The following is a 16,769-nucleotide window of genomic DNA, read 5'->3' on the forward strand; positions in this document are numbered from 1 at the left end:
ACCGCGTGCTATATGTCTTTGCTGCGTCATAACCATGCCAAGTTTTTATTGAAAAATCGCAGCCAAATTTACGTTTGGTAAGTAGGCACCAGATGCACACTGATTCAGGTCCACATTCGGGATCCAGTGAACTCCTCAGGTTGGCCTGAAACTTCGCACACAGGTGCAGCTTGGTCTTCTCAGCATTATGAGCGCAAATTCTTGGATCAGTACGCGTTATTACCGGAGATACTTAAATATGAAAAATCACGAAATGAACCTGAATCTGAACATGAAATCTCGGTGCCAACCTTGCGAACTTAACACAATCAGAGGTGATTTTGCATTAAACATATTCAAAAATATCCAAAAAACAAATCAATCCTGTTTTGCAAGGTACCGCTTATGATGCAGCCTTTATGAAGTCTCTTGTCATTTAAGCGGATCGTTTGAGTACAGTGCGACTCAAACGTGCGCGGGTGTGCGCCCCGATCAGGTCAGGCCGGATCGCGCAATTTTTTGTTATTATTTTTGCATGCAAAATGCTGTCAAGGTATGCTAATGTAATTTTCTAAACAACATCAGCATGCCTTGTAGCATCTGTCTGTGCTGAAATTGGGGGATGGCTGCCCCAAGCTTCGAGCACTCACCTTACTGTTGACATCCACGCTGCTGAAACTGGTACCATATCACTGTTACATCAGTCGTGTTTGCAATGCATGTATTTCTTACATATTTGAAAGCTTAAGAGTTACAGGTAAAGGGCAATAGATACAAAAAGATAATGGATAGTAGTCAGCATGAGAACTCTGAACTTGTAATATAAAAACAGCAATTGCTTGCCACTGTTCTTATTTATGCCATGCATTTGATTGGACACCAAGAAACCATCAGAATAGCGTACTGTAGTGCGGATCTCAGCACATGGTTATTAGATGTAGCATGTTCAGAATTCTGTACTGATATGCACATTGGTTTGATGACTAGTTTTTAGCCACTTGAGCTTGTTGAGGAAGGGACCTTCAGGCTTCTGCTTATTTAAATTCTGATAAGTGTCAGGTAGGGCAAGATATGATCACAATGTTTGAATAATTTTTTGGTTTTGCTGTTTTCTTCCCATCTCTGGTCAGTTTATTTGAAATTTTGTTATATGCTACTTTTAGTATTTCTTTGTACCATAGCTTGCAAATCAGGTAATAATGGACAAAATGATATGGCTGCACGCAAGGTTTAGAATACATGAATGCTAATGGAATGCCATTATTCAGTCAGCAATGATGAAATGTCTTGTCTGGCAACACAGTGCTATTGTTAGACCCGTTCATCAGGCTCCATCAGAGTATGTTTTTGAAACTTGCGCCAAGGATGTGACACTCCCTTCAATATGTTGGGCTAAACCCCCAAAATATTGGTCTTGAAAATTGGCATAATATCAGTCTCCTTCCCCCTCTTAACAGCTTTTTAGTGCAAAGGCTCTCTCAGTAGGTGTGGCAGAAGCAGTGACCAATGTCAAAGTCTGTTCACTTTTAATGTTAAAAAGGGATGTGGTTCCTTTATATCCAAATGGGCATGTCCTGGAATATAGCATGTATTCATTCATTGGGTGGTGATGAACTCATTATATGCAGAGATGTTTTGAACTTTGTGTATGCCTCTTAGTAATATTGTCAGAAGGTTAGCAATGCTGTAGGAAACATCTCCTAAGATAGTGACTCTTGATTGACTGATTTGACCTGAGATAGTAATTCAGCATGAAATAGCGACCAAGCGTGTTGTTCAGCCAAACTGCGTCAGAGGTCTCCCCTCCCCACCCCCTTCCATTGCAGTAACACAACAACAGCTAAGCTGCCCGCTGGGTGGCAGGCTGCACACTGGTCCCACTGGCATATGCATATAGCTGCCTGGTGGTTGTCACTTGGAATTTAAATCACTGACACCTGTAGTGGATAGTGCCGACCTCTGACATGTTCCCATGCACTTCATGCAACTATTGAATGCATAATGATCAGCGCAATTGCGTCACATACAACCGCAACAATCTGTTGAGACGGAAGTGCCAGAGCCGTCTGTGTTATGAATAGCAAGCAGAACCCTAGCATATAGGATTTCATTGCGTTGTACGAGCACCATACAGTATCAAACGTAGAACGAGCCGGTCCGTGACCAGGGCCGACACGCTCGTTGGATGCTGCACCCCACACCCTGTTCACTGATGAACAGCCATGGCGGCCGGGGCTCAGGTGGCAGCTGACATGGCGCAGAGTGGGGACATGGCGCAGAGTGGGGACGCGCACGTGACGGCGGCGCCCGGCGCCACGTTCAAGGAGCGCACCGTGGAGGAGCTGCTGCGGCTGCACTTCAGCTCACCGCGCACTCGACTCAGCGCTGACGGCCTGCGCCTGGCGACGCTGGCGCTGCGCCTGTACGTGCGCGAGGCGGCGCTGCGCGCGGCCGACCAGGCGCAGCTGACGCTGGCGCCGTCGGTCGGCCTGGAGCACCTGGAGAAGGTGCTGCCGCAGTGGCTGCTGGATGTGTGAAGCCACCTGTCGGCGGTGGCGGCATGGCTCGGCACGGCTCGGCAGCCGGCGCTGGTCGGTTCGACGCGGGCCACCGCTAGGCAACCCGTGCCGGCGCGGACCGGGCGAGCTGACAAGCCTGCGAGTGGGTGCACTGGGAATGCGGCTCCTTGTCCTTGACGTGACTTGCTCTGGAGGCGGCCGCTCGCGAGGGTGGTGCGTGCTCCACCCTATGCATTGTTGTGTTGTGACCATGGTTAGCGGAGGACATCCTTGTGTGCTGAAGCGGGGACATGCGCAGATAGATCTTCCTCGTCTAGCGTCAGTCCGCCGCGTATCGCACGCAGCCGGATGGCATGTTGATGCCGTCGACAGACAGCCAACGGACGATGTGGTGGGGTGGTCTGGCAACGTGATGATGCGTGGTGACGTGGAGGAGCGCCGTTCGTTGTCCGAGGCTGAACGGAGCTGACTGACGGCTGGTACTGTGGGGCTGGAAAACGCTTGCCGTGACAGCGACGCACATCTACGTGCCAAAGCGTGAACCATTATGTGAGGGAACGTTCACTTCGCTCAGCTCGTCATTGTTATCTTCTATTGCGTATGGGTTGCTGATGCACTTCCTTGTTGTGTCCGTGTCGATGATTTGGTAACCCATCGAAAACATATGGCAATGCCAAGTTTATTCAATATATCCATGACGACAATCCACAACCTCAGAATGATGCTGACTCGCGGTGGTCGAAACAATCGTGTATAGGATTCACCGTAGCTTGAAGTCAGTCACCATTTAAACTGAGGACTACTTAACTGAGACCACGGGTCTGTGGTTCTCAGTGATATTTACGAGTTGACATTCGACCTTGCTGTCTATCTACGCTCTGTGATTCAAACCGGCGATCATCACAAACCCGTGACGTTAGCGTTGTAAATCATATTTATATTTCCTTGGGACGCTTCCGCTTTTAATTTACAATGTATAACTTGCACGCGCATATAATAAGCACATCAATGCTCACGAATGTCACAACATGCTCAGGAGATCGATTGGGAGCATAAATAATGTTGAATAGACACCCTGAAACCCCCAAACATTAGCTTGCTGAGACACGTGCGTAACAATTGCCTTAACCTCGGACACTTTGGAGGCAGGGGCATCCTCAGAGCTCGCGCCTATTTTCGGGTGATTGGCCCATGACCGGACTAGCGCTCGTCCTCCCGATCCTGGCCAGAGTCTGGTTGGCACGCGTCCTCCCGGTCCCAACTCGGGCCAGGTTGGCGCTCGTCCTCGCGGTCCTGCCGCGCACCAGGTTGGCACTCGTCCTCCCGGTCCTGGCTCGGGCCAGGCTGGCGCTCGTCCTCCCGGTCCTGGCCCGAGCCGGGGTCGGTCCGCCCTCCCGGTCCTCGTGATGCCCTCAGGGATTTCATTCCGCCAGTACAGCCTGGACGAACTCTGTGAAGGCGTTGATGCGTTACACCCGTGCAATGGTGCGCTCCCGGCGCCTGGCACTTTTTGAAACAACGAGAAAATAAAGAAAAGTACGGTCAGGAGCTACACCCAGTCAGCGTTCATATTCCAATATTAAGCTCACTTGTCCATTGGGCTTACCGGGGTAAGTGATCCTGCTGTCACCGTCTTCGTCCACCTCCTCAACCATTTCTTCAACTGTGTGACAAGAAGCCCAGTGTTAGATCATGACTTCAAACCATGTCACGATGCTTGGTTTAAGTAAACAATCTAGGAAGATAGCTCGTCAATGCTGAGAAATGTCTGCGCCAGGTAGAACTCAGGTTAATTCTCCATTGTTTTAATCATTCATAAACAACTCCATAGTGCGAGCTATTGCAAGGCACGACGTATGCCTACTTACTTTCGTCCAGAGAAAACTCCTTTCCGAGGTTCTTCAGTACCGTCCAGATATCTTTCGGTCCGATGATTCCGAAGTTTTGACGGTCGAAAATCTGCAGGTATCAAAGATGGTGTTTAACGATGGTGGCGCGGCTCATGGCTAATCCTCGCCAGCTGGCGTTTTGCCATAACTCACACTCTTATCATCCATACATCAAGAGACATGTATATATTTGTGACCATTACCTGGAAGGTTTTGCGGAGCGTCATGTCCCGCTCGTAAGCCGTCTTGACCTGCTCCGCACGCCTCGCCCGCGCCAGCGCATTGACGAAGTCGTCGAACGTGATCAGACCGTCACCTGGGGGCGGCGGAGCGGACGTGACAGGGGTGACAGCCCCTGCCGACAAACTCCGCGGGCGGGAGCGCCGGCCGCAGGCGCGGCGACACTCGGACCTTTCGGGGCTGGTGAACACAGAGCAAGCTTCGGCTGGACTGCCCCAGGCTACTGCTCGGGCGTGCATTATTGCCATGTGGCGTTGTCATATAGCATGGCTTACGGTACTTCACCAGGTCCCACTTTTCATGCCCACAAACTCGCGGTGCTACGGCTTTCCGGAACTGCTGGTTATGCGGAAACATCACATGTATGGATGTTGGTCGTAGGGCGTCATAAATCAAAACCCCTAAAATGCGCACGCAATTTGAATACTTACCGTTGATGTCGGTCTTGGTCATGACGTCTGTCATCTCTGTGTCGGTGATGTTCAGTTCGATGCTGCGGAGGACGTTGGTCAAGTGTTCCGAGGAGATGGTGCCATCCTCGTCCGTGTCCAGCAGGTCAAACTGACGCCGCAGGGCTGCAGGGCGAACAAACGGGTGTGAGTACCCCCGAGTGTACCCATTAGATGACACTTGAGCTCGAAGAGCATTCGCCTCTCAGGGCTCACGGTCTCAGGAAGCAGAGGATTATGCCTTTGTTGTCCTGCAAAGATCGATCACCGACGGCAATCTGGAGTAATGCCATTCGTGCGGCTCCTTCGAATTTGAAATGATTGCCAAATTTTTATGTCTCTTTTTGCACGTCTTACTAAAAAACCCTAAATTACGTTGACTCAGAGTGCCATGCTGGTGACTGAAGCCGTCCACCTGAGTATCAGAAACATGGCGCCGAGCCCCTCATCGCGCACTCACAGTCCAGGTCGTCGCCGACGAGCGTGCCGCTCTGGGAGTCGTGCTGTGCCATCGCTGTGCGGTGCTCTGCCTCTGGTCTGGTCTGCGTCTGCAGCTGCTCCGTCTGCGTGTCGGTCTGGCGGCGCTGCGGTGCGCTGTTGCGACGGAGCGTGGCCGACGTGGACTGCGGAGGTGTCGCTCGCTCGCCGCTATATACGCCGCGGGCGGAGCCGCTGCCGGCGGAGGCGCCGCCTGGTGCTTCCCGACACGTCAGGAGCGGATGCTGACGCGGCCTCCCGCGGTGACCCGCACGTGTCGGTGCGTCACCAGGTCAACTAGCGACTGGCGCTGGTCGCCGTATCGCATCAGAGCGCCAGGATTAGCGCGGCTGTGGCAATTGCCATCCGTGGCGAGCGTGAAGGCTGCATAAAACCTGCGTGGTGTTCTCACCTTTCTGTACTCTTGTGCGCCACATCTTGCGCTGCCCCGTGGGAATAGGCCGTGCTGGGAATTCTATTAGTCCTGGTGCCTAAGTGTTATCAACGGATATGGTCTGACAAATTTCGTATAAGGTTTGTTTTGCAAAGTAAGCACTTTTAAGCCTAAACAGTTGACAGGGAGTGACACCGCAGGTTAAATCGGTGGTACAAGTACCAATGCTGTTGAATATAAAGAGCATGTTTGGAATCAGCTGTTTGTAAAAAAAAAACATTACATGTTCTCAGGTCTTTTCATGCCAAGCTTTTTTGCGACAAGAATGCATCTAAGAAAAAAAACCTAAATACTCTGAAAACATCGCCCATTTCAAACGACCAACATATTTACTTGATACTGAGTTGAGTGCCGTAGCACTGCCTTTAAGTTACATAAACCCATCTATGTTATCCGAATATTGTTTATATGCGACCCTGCGTCATATGAGGGCATCAAACAAATCACCAGACGTCCATTGTACCTGTCATCTATTTCACTTCGCCTTTTTGCATGTGAAAGTGTGGGGATTTTTTCCAGCATGCTTACTCACCCATCCGATGCCACTGCTGGCTACGTTAGGGCCCTGAGGATTGGAGCACCAGTAGTGGTGCCAGGACCCTGGTTAGGAACCCATCTAATTTCAATACCGTGTCAACTTGTTCAGAAGCGACAGGCGAAAAACCTGAGGTCTTTCAGTTCTCACACAAGACACGAATAAGTATTGCACCAGCATCCACCGGTGTTCTGATAAGCTCCCCGTGCTATGTCTGTGCCCACATCAGGAAAATGAACAGCAAACAGGATGCACGGCATCTGGGGAGACAGCTGGGGGAATCACTTTTACGTTTTATTTCGCTGCCACTGAAGTTCAATCGCCTCGTTTTCGCTACTACTGGAGTTCAATCGCTTCGTTTTCGTTGCTGCTGGAAGTGTTTTATGGCTCTCGCTGGTTTATGCACATGTGTCATTTTGCTCTGCTGTCTGTGTTTTGTGCGAGCGTTTTCACTATTAGGCAACCCGCCGTTTTCTCCACTTCAAAATACGTTTTCGATGCGGATGCACCTGAACGGTGTTTATTATTGACTTTCAGGCCCTTTTAACGTTAACATATGTGATCGGTTTTACGTCACTGCTCCCTTTTTCGACTGGGTTCTGAGAAAAACAAGTCACAACTGTGTCAAAGCACAGTCAGCATCGGCAAGCAAGCATGGAATGTAAGACGCAGGTGTTAGTAAGACCGCCGAATAGCTGGCTCCCGGCGCAATGTTTTGCATGCAAACAAAACAGGGCTCCGCCGGTACGTCTAGACGACCGTCTCAACTTCCGAGTCGTCCGTGATAGCGCTGACGAACTCTGAAACAGGTTGGGATGCGTTGGCGAGCGCGTATTTGATGATTGCTTAGCGCTAGGCGCTCACTCGCCTCCAGTCACATGGGCTGTTACTGTGTTATGTTCTGTCTTATGTGGCGGTCAATGCAGCACTCCCTTGGTCATTCTGAGGCGATGTGCAGCCTTTGACGATCAAGTCGCTTTTATTTGACAAGGAGGAGTGCTTATTCTGACTGCTGTAGTCACCCATGATGTTGACGTTGTTTGGCCAGCATTTATGCCGATGAATTCTGCAGTGGCGGTCGACTGGATCGGTCGACCGGACCGGACCACCGGTCTGTCGAATGATCTGTCGCCTGGTCTGTCGTCCGATCGGTCGACTGGCCTGTGGTCCGACCGGTCGACTGGTCTGTCGTCCGACCGGTCGACTGGTCTGTCGTCCGTCCGGTCGCCTGGGCTGTCGTCCGACCGGTCGACTGGTCTGTCGTCCGACCGGTCGACTGGTCTGTCGCCGCCGGGTATTTATGGCCGGTTCCGACCGGGGTCACCTTTCTCAAACTGCCCACTTTATGTTTGAAATGCCGGCAAGGTATTTGTACCAACATCTAAGAAAGGCTGCAGTGAGCATTTTAAAAAAGCCTCAGTAAGTCCCTCACTGACAAAGGACAACGGTAGGAGGAGCCATTCGCCAAAAAGTGCTGAAGCAGTAACACTAGAGATGGTTAGCACTCCCACTGATAATCTGATTTCTGCTAATGCCAGTCCCAGGCATTTAGTGACACATTTCTTTTAGCATAACGGCTTTTGTACTCGTGCCGTTAAGGCACAGCTTGAGCAGGTGGTTTGAAATCTTATTTAAAGGTCTTCTCACCCATCAGTGTTAGATTGGGGTTTCAACTTTTTTCAGAATTGTCTGGCGTCACTCGGAATTACATTCACTCACCAAAGAAGTCGATTCTTCCGTCTCCATCAATGTCGACCTCGTCAATCATCGCCTCAACTGAAAAACGTCCACGGCATGATGTGAGACAGTACCACACGGTTCACAATACTATAACAGTACAACGAACTGAGCTTATCATTTGCTACCGCAGTATTCACACGTATATGGAGATGTAAAAGCAAAGGAATAACATCAGGAAATAAATCGCAAAGAATTCTACGTCGAATTAAATCCAGTTTCTTCCAACCAAAGGCACGCGTATTATTAGTGCAATCCATTGAGGTATAATACAAAAACCGAGAAAAGCGCACCCCCTAATTAGACAGCCCAAAGCACGTTGCTCCAACATTGTTAGACGCTGGTATTTTGCTGTGGTGCTGATGTGAAATCCACGTGATCAATCACTGGGACGGGTGAGCTGCCACTCTTGCAAAGACCTTTTGAACTCGCTGAAAAGGTGAAAGCTATTGCCATGCCGGCCTCCTGATTCATGTTCAAGTATTTGCCGACTTTTTCAACATCATTCAAGGTGCTAATTAATAGCCCCCAGAAGTAGCATCGTTGTCACGATAATTGGTAAGGAACGCCACGTGAAAGAGCACGAACAACATATAAAACCTTGCCTTTATGTCACGAGACCACATCTCGTTATCAGTCGTTTCGTCTCAGAGCAAACCAACCATATAATGGACTGCGTAGAACAATGACGTCAGGCCTAGATCAGGGGCGTTATATTACAAACCTAGTAAATTAGAGTTCTGACTTTGCGTCACACATGACCGTATCTTTAGAAGCGTGGTGTGAACCCTGATATACTTAGGAAGATGCTTTAAACTTCACTTATAAGAAGCACGGACAATATTCATCAGAGTACGTATAAAAATGTACAAACGCCAAACCATAGATCGCATCCATTCTGTGCCTATCAACTTGCATTATTCTCGCCACGGCTGCAGAATCACCGTCGCCTTGTCACCAGGGCGGGGATTAATATGTTTTGAATTTGAAAAACCGAAGGCATGAAACAGGTCCTTCGTAGTTGCACGGCATCTCTGATAAATAGCCTCTCCAGTCAACATGCCTGACTCGAGGCCGATGGAAACTCCTTCCTCATTTTGGTTCCACCCATCGAACTTGTTGCAATATTCAGCATTGCACTTCTGGCTCCATGGCTATCAGTAAGCCGAGCGATCAGGGCTTTCCACGGGCTCCCGAATTCTATTCCGGCGCGTTCGGCTACAAGACCGGTCGTCTCCAGCCACGGGGCTCGCTTCCGTTGCGTCAACAGTGGTCGAATGAGGTGTCAAGAGGCGGCCTCACCCACCGCCGGAGCTCCCGTGCGGGACTTTCTGGCCGTGCCGGAACCCCAGACCGCGTGACGCCCACACCGGGGTCGCTCTGGGACGCTCGTGCGGCGATGTGCGACCGCGACAGGCTCGCGCCTCCGCCGGGGCGGCCGGCAGTGTTGACACGAACACGGGGCACGGCGTAGTGCACGAGGAAAAGGCGGACTGCATGCTGCACCGGGCAAAACTTTAAACAACGTTGCATACGTTTGTACCAGGTCGGCTACATGTCGTCGTTCTCCCCGCGTCTCCACTCATTCAACAGCCAATATTTGAGTTTGCGGTGCAGCCGACAAGACTTGCGCTGTCCGGTATAAGCAGCCTCCCATGAATGTGCGCCGCACCCATAGGCTGTGCATAAACGGACGGACCGGACCGAAATGAAACTAAAGACGCTTGAAACAGGGTCCACGTGTTAGGCTTGTTGAACATGAATGCAGGCCTTTGCCTGATGGTTGTTCTTCCATACTGCTGCCCTGAATTCAAAACAGCAGCGTCATGTGATTGGCGGGCCACTGGGTGAAAACAACACGTCCCGCGGGACTTTGACCCGCGCGGAGAGATGGGACATCCCAGGAGCAGGCACAGCTCAACCTGAAAGCATCCACACACCAGTGGCGTACTCAGAGTGAGGATCTTGCAATTGGCTATTGGCTATTGCAGGGTACGCAGGCAACAAGCTGCGAGTACAAGCAACGAGTTCCAAGTAACCAGCTACAATTGATGGCCTGTTAGGTGATCTGTCCAGGCGTTTACGACGTATGCTTACTGAAGAACGGAGTAACTTCTTCCTTCAGATTCCCCCGTGAGCAGTAACATTTGATGGCTCGTTATGTGATGAGTCCGGATATTGTCTGGCATTTCCCAACACTCATAAAACTCGTCTTCATAAAAATTGTGTGGCCTATAACCAGTTTGGTAAAACGAAGTTCTTCTTACTTCTGGATGACCCAAGTAAATTGGGCGTAGCTCCCTATTTCCTATACTAATTTCATACACCAGGCAGGACCCCCTGAGTTACTTGTGAAATGTTCAGTAATTTCCCACAGCAGGTTTATTTTAAATATGTTGGTTCTTTTCTCCTGGCCATGCGCCAGGTTCTCTGTGATCATCAATGCTAATTTCACTACGAGGCAGAGCATCTGTCCATTTGATTCCAGTTTCGAAGTGGATATCTATTGCATGGTCAAGCCAGCCGCATTTATGGACCACGATGGATCATCGCTGAAGAGCGACGTAACTCCTTCCTTTGAATATCCCGGAAAGCAGTAAAATTTTACGGATATAGAACATAGCTGCTCCCTACCTTTTGCAATCGGATTTTAATAAAAAGTTTTGGAATTTACTTCCTCCGTCGAAATTAAACGTTTTTCTTTCCTTATGAAACCTATTACGATAGGTCAAAAGCACCGTGCAGGCAGCGTGTGTGGTCTGCTGGGCCCTGTGAAAGTTTCATGCAGGTTCCATCTATGATTTATATCTGGAAGTACAATGGATTTTGAAGGCAGCTGATTGTGATGTACGCTTTGCTAGCTCTCGCCCCCTGAAATGAATGCCTCAAGGGAGATACAACAGCAGTTGAATGCCGAGCTTCAAGGGTTATGAAAATGGAAGGAATGGAAAGTATCGGACTTTGACTCGCATATCAATCCTGAGCTTTGCATATGAGTCTTGACTGAAACCACGTGATGAAATATGACGTCACTAAAAAATGGCGCCGCGAAAAATTGCCCTTCCTTGGAATATGTTTGGCAGTCCCTTCCGTGAATGTCTGAATGTCTGAACTGACGCAAACCAGGACCAAATGTAGCGGGACACTGCAAGCAGTACCAATCGTTTGCGTCTCTGGCGCTTCATAGAGTGCAGCCCGGCAGTGCACGCAGACCACGGCCGCCACCAGCCCTCACTGTCATCGTCGCTGAGCCGCTCCCCCAGACACTGCAGCACGGCGCGCAGGTCCGACGCGCTGATGAAGCCGCGACCGTGCTTGTCGAACACCTGCGATCGCAAGCGGTACGCGGGTCAACACGAACAGATGGGACCAACCACGAACAGGCGAGGATCGAGCACGGACGAAGGGGGTCGAATATACGGGTGGAATCGAATACAGCAGCTGGGAGCGAAATCAAGGCCGGGTTGAAGACATCTTGGCGTGGTCAAACACAAACAGATTTGCTTAAAAACAAGTAGTGAGGGCGGGTCCAAGTGAACGGATCAAACAAAAAACCTAGGGGATCGAACATAGGCATGTAAGGGTCGAATACGTTCATGTGAAGGCAGAACACAAACACGTCAGGCTGAGTTCAGACGGGAATGCATCGAACCAATAAAATACTGGCCAGCAGCAGCTTGGCTCGAAAAAAAAGAAGAGGAACTAGCTGTCACGGACAGCAACTATAATTCAACACGAACCACTGAGCTAGACCAAGCAGCTGAGATCAAAGGCAAACAGATGGACAAGCACAAATAAGTGAGGTCAAGCACAAGCAGCCCAGGTACGACACAGAACAAATGTATTAAGCACGAATACTTGGGATGGAACAAAAACAACTCAGGTGGAACACCTGCAACTGGAGTCGGACAGAAACAGCTTGGAGCATATGCTTGCATTTGAGATCGAACACAAACAGGTGGGAGCAAACATAATTAACTGGAAATCGTAGCGAACAACCGGGTCGGTTTCGGTCGCCGACGATCCATGCTGGCTCGCCCATGTCACGGATTGCATGGCGGGTGTGCAGTCGAGCGGTGGCGCTGACTGTGGAACACTGGGCTGGTGGTGGAACAAAGCCACCTTGAGATCAAACAGAGATTGCACTGTGATTGTGCGCAACAGGCGCAACAAAGAAGAAGGAACCAGTGTTCGCTGAGCGTTGTTTGCGGCAGGTGCGCGGTAATCAGAAGGCTGCTGTTCACTGTCTGCACTTTGAGCTCTTCCCCATCCCCAGCGTGACACGCTACGCAGTAGGCTTCGTACGTGATTCACGACAGCACACAATCTAGGGAATTGCTAGAAACGCAGAATAACTTTAGCGAGAAGCTGAACGTTGTTTCTGTGCGCAGTAATTTTCAGGGCATAGCTGACGTTAATCAGCTCGGCGCTTAGCTTGGGCCCATGGAAATCACCTCCCGTTCATCAAGCACTAGCAAGAGTACAGGTATGGTCCCATCACATAATTCATTACGCATTCATGCTCGATAGGTTTTGCGTCCCGGCTGCAACTACTCATGCAACATGCTTTACAGCCACGGGAAAAGAAGGAGCAACTACTTAGAAAAGTTGTCAAGCGTGCCATAATGTGTCTTAAAGTGTGCGTCCGTCAAAAATGTAGTGCGGTGAACTTAGGCTAATGTCACTGCAAGTTGGCATCACCGCTACCACATCTGCCACACAGTATCAGCCCCCCATGCTGACCGCTGCAGTTTGCCCTGTGTACCGCGTCGCAGCCCGTGGGGTGTGTTGCGACGCACAATACACGGCGACAGTTGGGACTGGTGAAGTGTGCTGCGACGCACGATACACGGCGACAGTTGGGGCTGGTGAGGTGTGCTGCGACGCGGTACACGGCGACAGTTGGGGCTGGTGAAGTGTGCTGCGACGCACGATGCACGGCGACAGTTGGGGCTGGTGAAGTGTGCTGCGACGCACGATGCACGGCGACAGTTGGGGCTGGTGAAGTGTGCTGCGACGCACGATGCACGGCGACAGTTGGGGCTGGTGAGGTGTGCTGCGACGCGGTACACGGCGACAGTTGGGGCTGGTGAAGTGTGCTGCGACGCACGATACACGGCGACAGTTGCGCTCGGTGAGGTGTGTTGCGACGCACAATACACGGTGACGGTTGGGGCTGGTGAAGTATGCTGCGACGCACGATACACGGCGACAGTTGCGCTGGTGAAGTGTGCTGCGACGCACGATACACGGCGACAGTTGGGGCTGGTGAAGTGTACTGCAACGCGGTACACGGGGACAGTTGGGGCTGGTGAGGTGTCCGGCGACGCACTGTAAGGTGGCACCACATACCGTTCTGGGCAGATGGAACGGTGCAAGTTTAGGGTTTCCATGCGGGGCAACAATTATGGGAATTACATTAGCTGTCAAGGAAGCGGGGCTTAGGAATGTGGGTCAAACACTTTTGTTAAAGTTTAGCATTCAACCTAATATGTCGTAATAAATTGAAATAATCGAAATCCAAAAGAATTTGGCATACCCACTATTTGCAACGTTCCTTTGCCTTTAGGCACATGAACTGAGGGGTACTGAGCTGTCACTGTTACTTGCGTTAATATCCCCTTGATTATGACTAGCCTGGAAGAGTGCAGTCTCAACACAGAGCCTGCTGGCCGGTGGCCGCGTGCTGCTGCGGCCTGTCTTACCCTGAAGGCGTCTCGCAGAGCCTGCTCGGCCTCGGCCCGGGACTGCTGGCCGCTCCCCGGGCCCATCTTGGAGACGATCAAGGCGAACTCGTCAAACGTGAAGTTACCATCTCCTGCAGAAACGGAGTCCTGTCGTTGGCATCTCGTCAGCACAGCCGTGTGTTCTGTTAGCTTTTGGTAATCTCATTGAGTGCATTGAGCACTTGCGACGTGTTTCACTGACATTTTGCAGACTTTTAGAACTAGTCCTCAGCGCACGTTAGAATGGTTCCAGTTCACACGAATGTGATGGGTGGTCTCAAATGCTGAAGTCAGGCAGCTTTTTCAGAACCATTACCTATGTGGAGTCAGATATTTTTGCATTCTTGGCTCGGCCTGACAACTCACAAGCTCCAACCAGCATTATGGCAGCAAGGCCTCCGACAAGAAATAACCGAGTGTTTGGAATTGCATGACACCATCACGTCCCTGCAGCCCAGGTTGGCTTCCTGACGAAGTACAACTGAAAAACAGTTAGGGGAGCGCAGCAGATGGCATGTAGTTGCGCTTTATTTAAGTCCCACAGTGGCCAGAGATGCTGCACGCCACTTGTCAGTATTAATCGTTGGCTGCACGAGCTGTCAAGTGAAATGTGGCATCCATTGCATTTACCATGTTGGAAGCGTTTTTACAGGTCCAGCGATGCGTGCATACCAACTACCTGAACCTCGTCCCGGCGGCCTGTCTGTCCAGTCAAGCGTGAATCGATCCCATGCGATCACGTCCCGTCCCTCCAAGCCTCATGTCGTCCTTCCACATCCCGCGCCACACCGTCCTCTACCATCGCATCTGTGATATCACGTGACATCACACCCAAATCCACCAGATACGATCTGACTCAGCGCGCTTCACACGTTTTATCTTATAATCGCACGTCGATACGGGGCTAATGGAAGTTCTCCCAGGTTGAAGGTGGTGGTGACAACGATCTTCGGTTTTTTTTCCAGTTAAAGGGAATGTCCCACGTTTGAAGATATAGAGTCAAGCGTCATAAATTTTGGAAACAACCCTGTAAAAAAGCAAACTATTGGCCTTCTTCTAAATCAAAAGACCTCTTCACATAAGATAATTTCATTATTTCGGTAAATATACTCCTCAATGCGTCATCACTTGATTACTTCATGAAACGATTGTATGACGTCAGAGACACTGCCAGACTGGCCTTGACAGAACTACCTCTGTAGCGGGCTGACTAACTTGTAACACTCCAACTCTCCGCAACTTGACTTGTCAATTTATGCCTGTGAACAATGACAATCATTATGTGTGCATGTTTTTGGTTCTTTCCTGTAATGTGCTTGCACATTTTTCTTCATGGAGAGTTTTTGCTTGCATTTTCATTCTTGTTTATGACGCTACTGTTGAGCTACTGGATTATCAGCCCCATATCGGTTATAACTAGTAGTAATAGCCAGATCACTGTTTTATGGATCGCAAAACGTCTGTCGTGGTCGGGACTTGAAATTTAACGCGTTAAGCTGGCTAGAAACCAAGTGCCGTCTGTTCATGCGATAATTCGCGCTGCCGTTTTTCAGACACGAATAAATTAATGATCATACTTTTATTGAACTTGAAGTTATTATAGCTATCGAGGTGGCGAAACTCGTATGATGTTTCCATGATGGCTCTGTGCGACTGCTGATTAGGGGGCGCAAAATAGTATGCATAAGCTTGTGTGCTTCTATCTCAGAAACGAGGGGATTTGAAGTGTTACAAAGGTCATAGTCATAAACTACAGAGAATACTCTTGAAATTGGCCATCTTAGTTTGAGACCCCACACAAACGTGGAAAATATCTGTACCTTCCATAGGGTAAATATCAAATTTTAAAAACGCATAGAGGCTTGTACAGGCTATAGAACTGAACACGATCATGATTTACAAGACCGAAGACAATCAAAATGCAAAATAAGTGCGCACTTTCTCATATGACAACACGTGAAACACGCGTCTCTGCAGTCCGTAGCTGGTGAAAACGACAGATAGTGACGTTGCGTTGCGTTGCGTTGCGTTGACTGCTTGCGGGAGCTTGCTCTGGTGACGGTGGTGACTGCTGGCGGGAGCTTGCTCTGGAGACGGTGGTGACTGCTGGCGGGAGCTTGCTCTGGTGACGGTGGTGACGGCTGGCGGAGCTTGCTCTGTTGACGGTGGTGACTGCTGGCGGGAGCTTGCTCTGGTGACGGTGGTGACGGCTGGCGGGAGCTTGCTCTGGTGACGGTGGTGACGGCTGGCGGGAGCTTGCTCTGGTGACGGTGGTGACGGCTGGCGGGAGCTTGCTCTGGTGACGGTGGTGACGGCTGGCGGGAGCTTGCTCTGGTGACGGTGGTGACGGCTGGCGGGAGCTTGCTCTGGTGACGGTGGTGACGACTGGCGGGAGCTTGCTCTGGTGACGGTAGTGACGACTGGCGGGAGCTTGCTCTGGTGACGGTAGTGACGGCTGGCGGGAGCTTGCTCTGGTGACGGTGGTGACGGCTGGCGGGAGCTTGCTCTGGTGACGGTAGTGACGACTGGCGGGGGCGTGCTCCGACCTTCAACGCCAAGGTGTGCGCAGTGTAAATAACTGCTTTGTTGCACTCAGTTTTCCTCATCACATGTTGAATCTAGGGTCTCGACTGAGGCGCAATTTCCTCAAGATAGGCGTCTGTAGAAAGGAGCAAACAGCGTGGTGGGCTGTCTTCCCGATTGGCTTTGACACATCGGTGACGTGGCTTGCTCTGACGTCAGAACATGTGACCACCTCAACACA

At 50.5% G+C, this 16,769-nt stretch overlaps 3 protein-coding genes across 3 annotated transcripts; 1 reads left to right on the top strand and 2 right to left on the bottom strand.

Moving 5' to 3' along the window:
* The first annotated feature begins 408 nt into the window (after positions 1-408).
* On the top strand, positions 409-3,053 carry LOC119110683 (centromere protein X). Its single transcript, XM_037234583.1, has 2 exons — positions 409-475; positions 2,220-3,053. Exon 2 carries the CDS (start codon positions 2,232-2,234, stop codon positions 2,514-2,516), a length of 285 nt encoding a protein of 94 aa, XP_037090478.1. The 5' UTR covers positions 409-475; positions 2,220-2,231; the 3' UTR covers positions 2,517-3,053.
* Positions 3,054-3,159: 106 nt separating this feature from the next.
* On the bottom strand, positions 3,160-5,713 carry LOC119110682 (calmodulin-2/4). Its single transcript, XM_037234582.1, has 6 exons — positions 5,537-5,713; positions 5,059-5,202; positions 4,591-4,703; positions 4,367-4,457; positions 4,105-4,161; positions 3,160-3,948 (listed from the first exon to the last, which is right to left on the bottom strand). Exons 1-6 carry the CDS (start codon positions 5,586-5,588, stop codon positions 3,920-3,922), a joined length of 486 nt encoding a protein of 161 aa, XP_037090477.1. The 5' UTR covers positions 5,589-5,713; the 3' UTR covers positions 3,160-3,919.
* Positions 5,714-7,033: 1,320 nt separating this feature from the next.
* LOC119110631 (calmodulin-beta) lies at positions 7,034-14,097 on the bottom strand (the record flags this gene model as incomplete). The annotated part of the gene is given in 4 exon segments (XM_037234533.1): positions 7,034-7,342; positions 8,262-8,318; positions 11,515-11,605; positions 13,985-14,097. Coding segments are annotated over 4 exon segments (311 nt in total), but the record flags the coding sequence as incomplete, so codon positions are not given.
* Between the last annotated feature and the right edge of the window lie 2,672 nt (positions 14,098-16,769).

This window comes from Pollicipes pollicipes, unplaced genomic scaffold (assembly GCF_011947565.3).
Source record: "Pollicipes pollicipes isolate AB1234 unplaced genomic scaffold, Ppol_2.1 Scaffold_7231;HRSCAF=8579_pilon_pilon_pilon, whole genome shotgun sequence".
Classification (NCBI taxonomy): domain Eukaryota; kingdom Metazoa; phylum Arthropoda; class Thecostraca; order Pollicipedomorpha; family Pollicipedidae; genus Pollicipes; species Pollicipes pollicipes.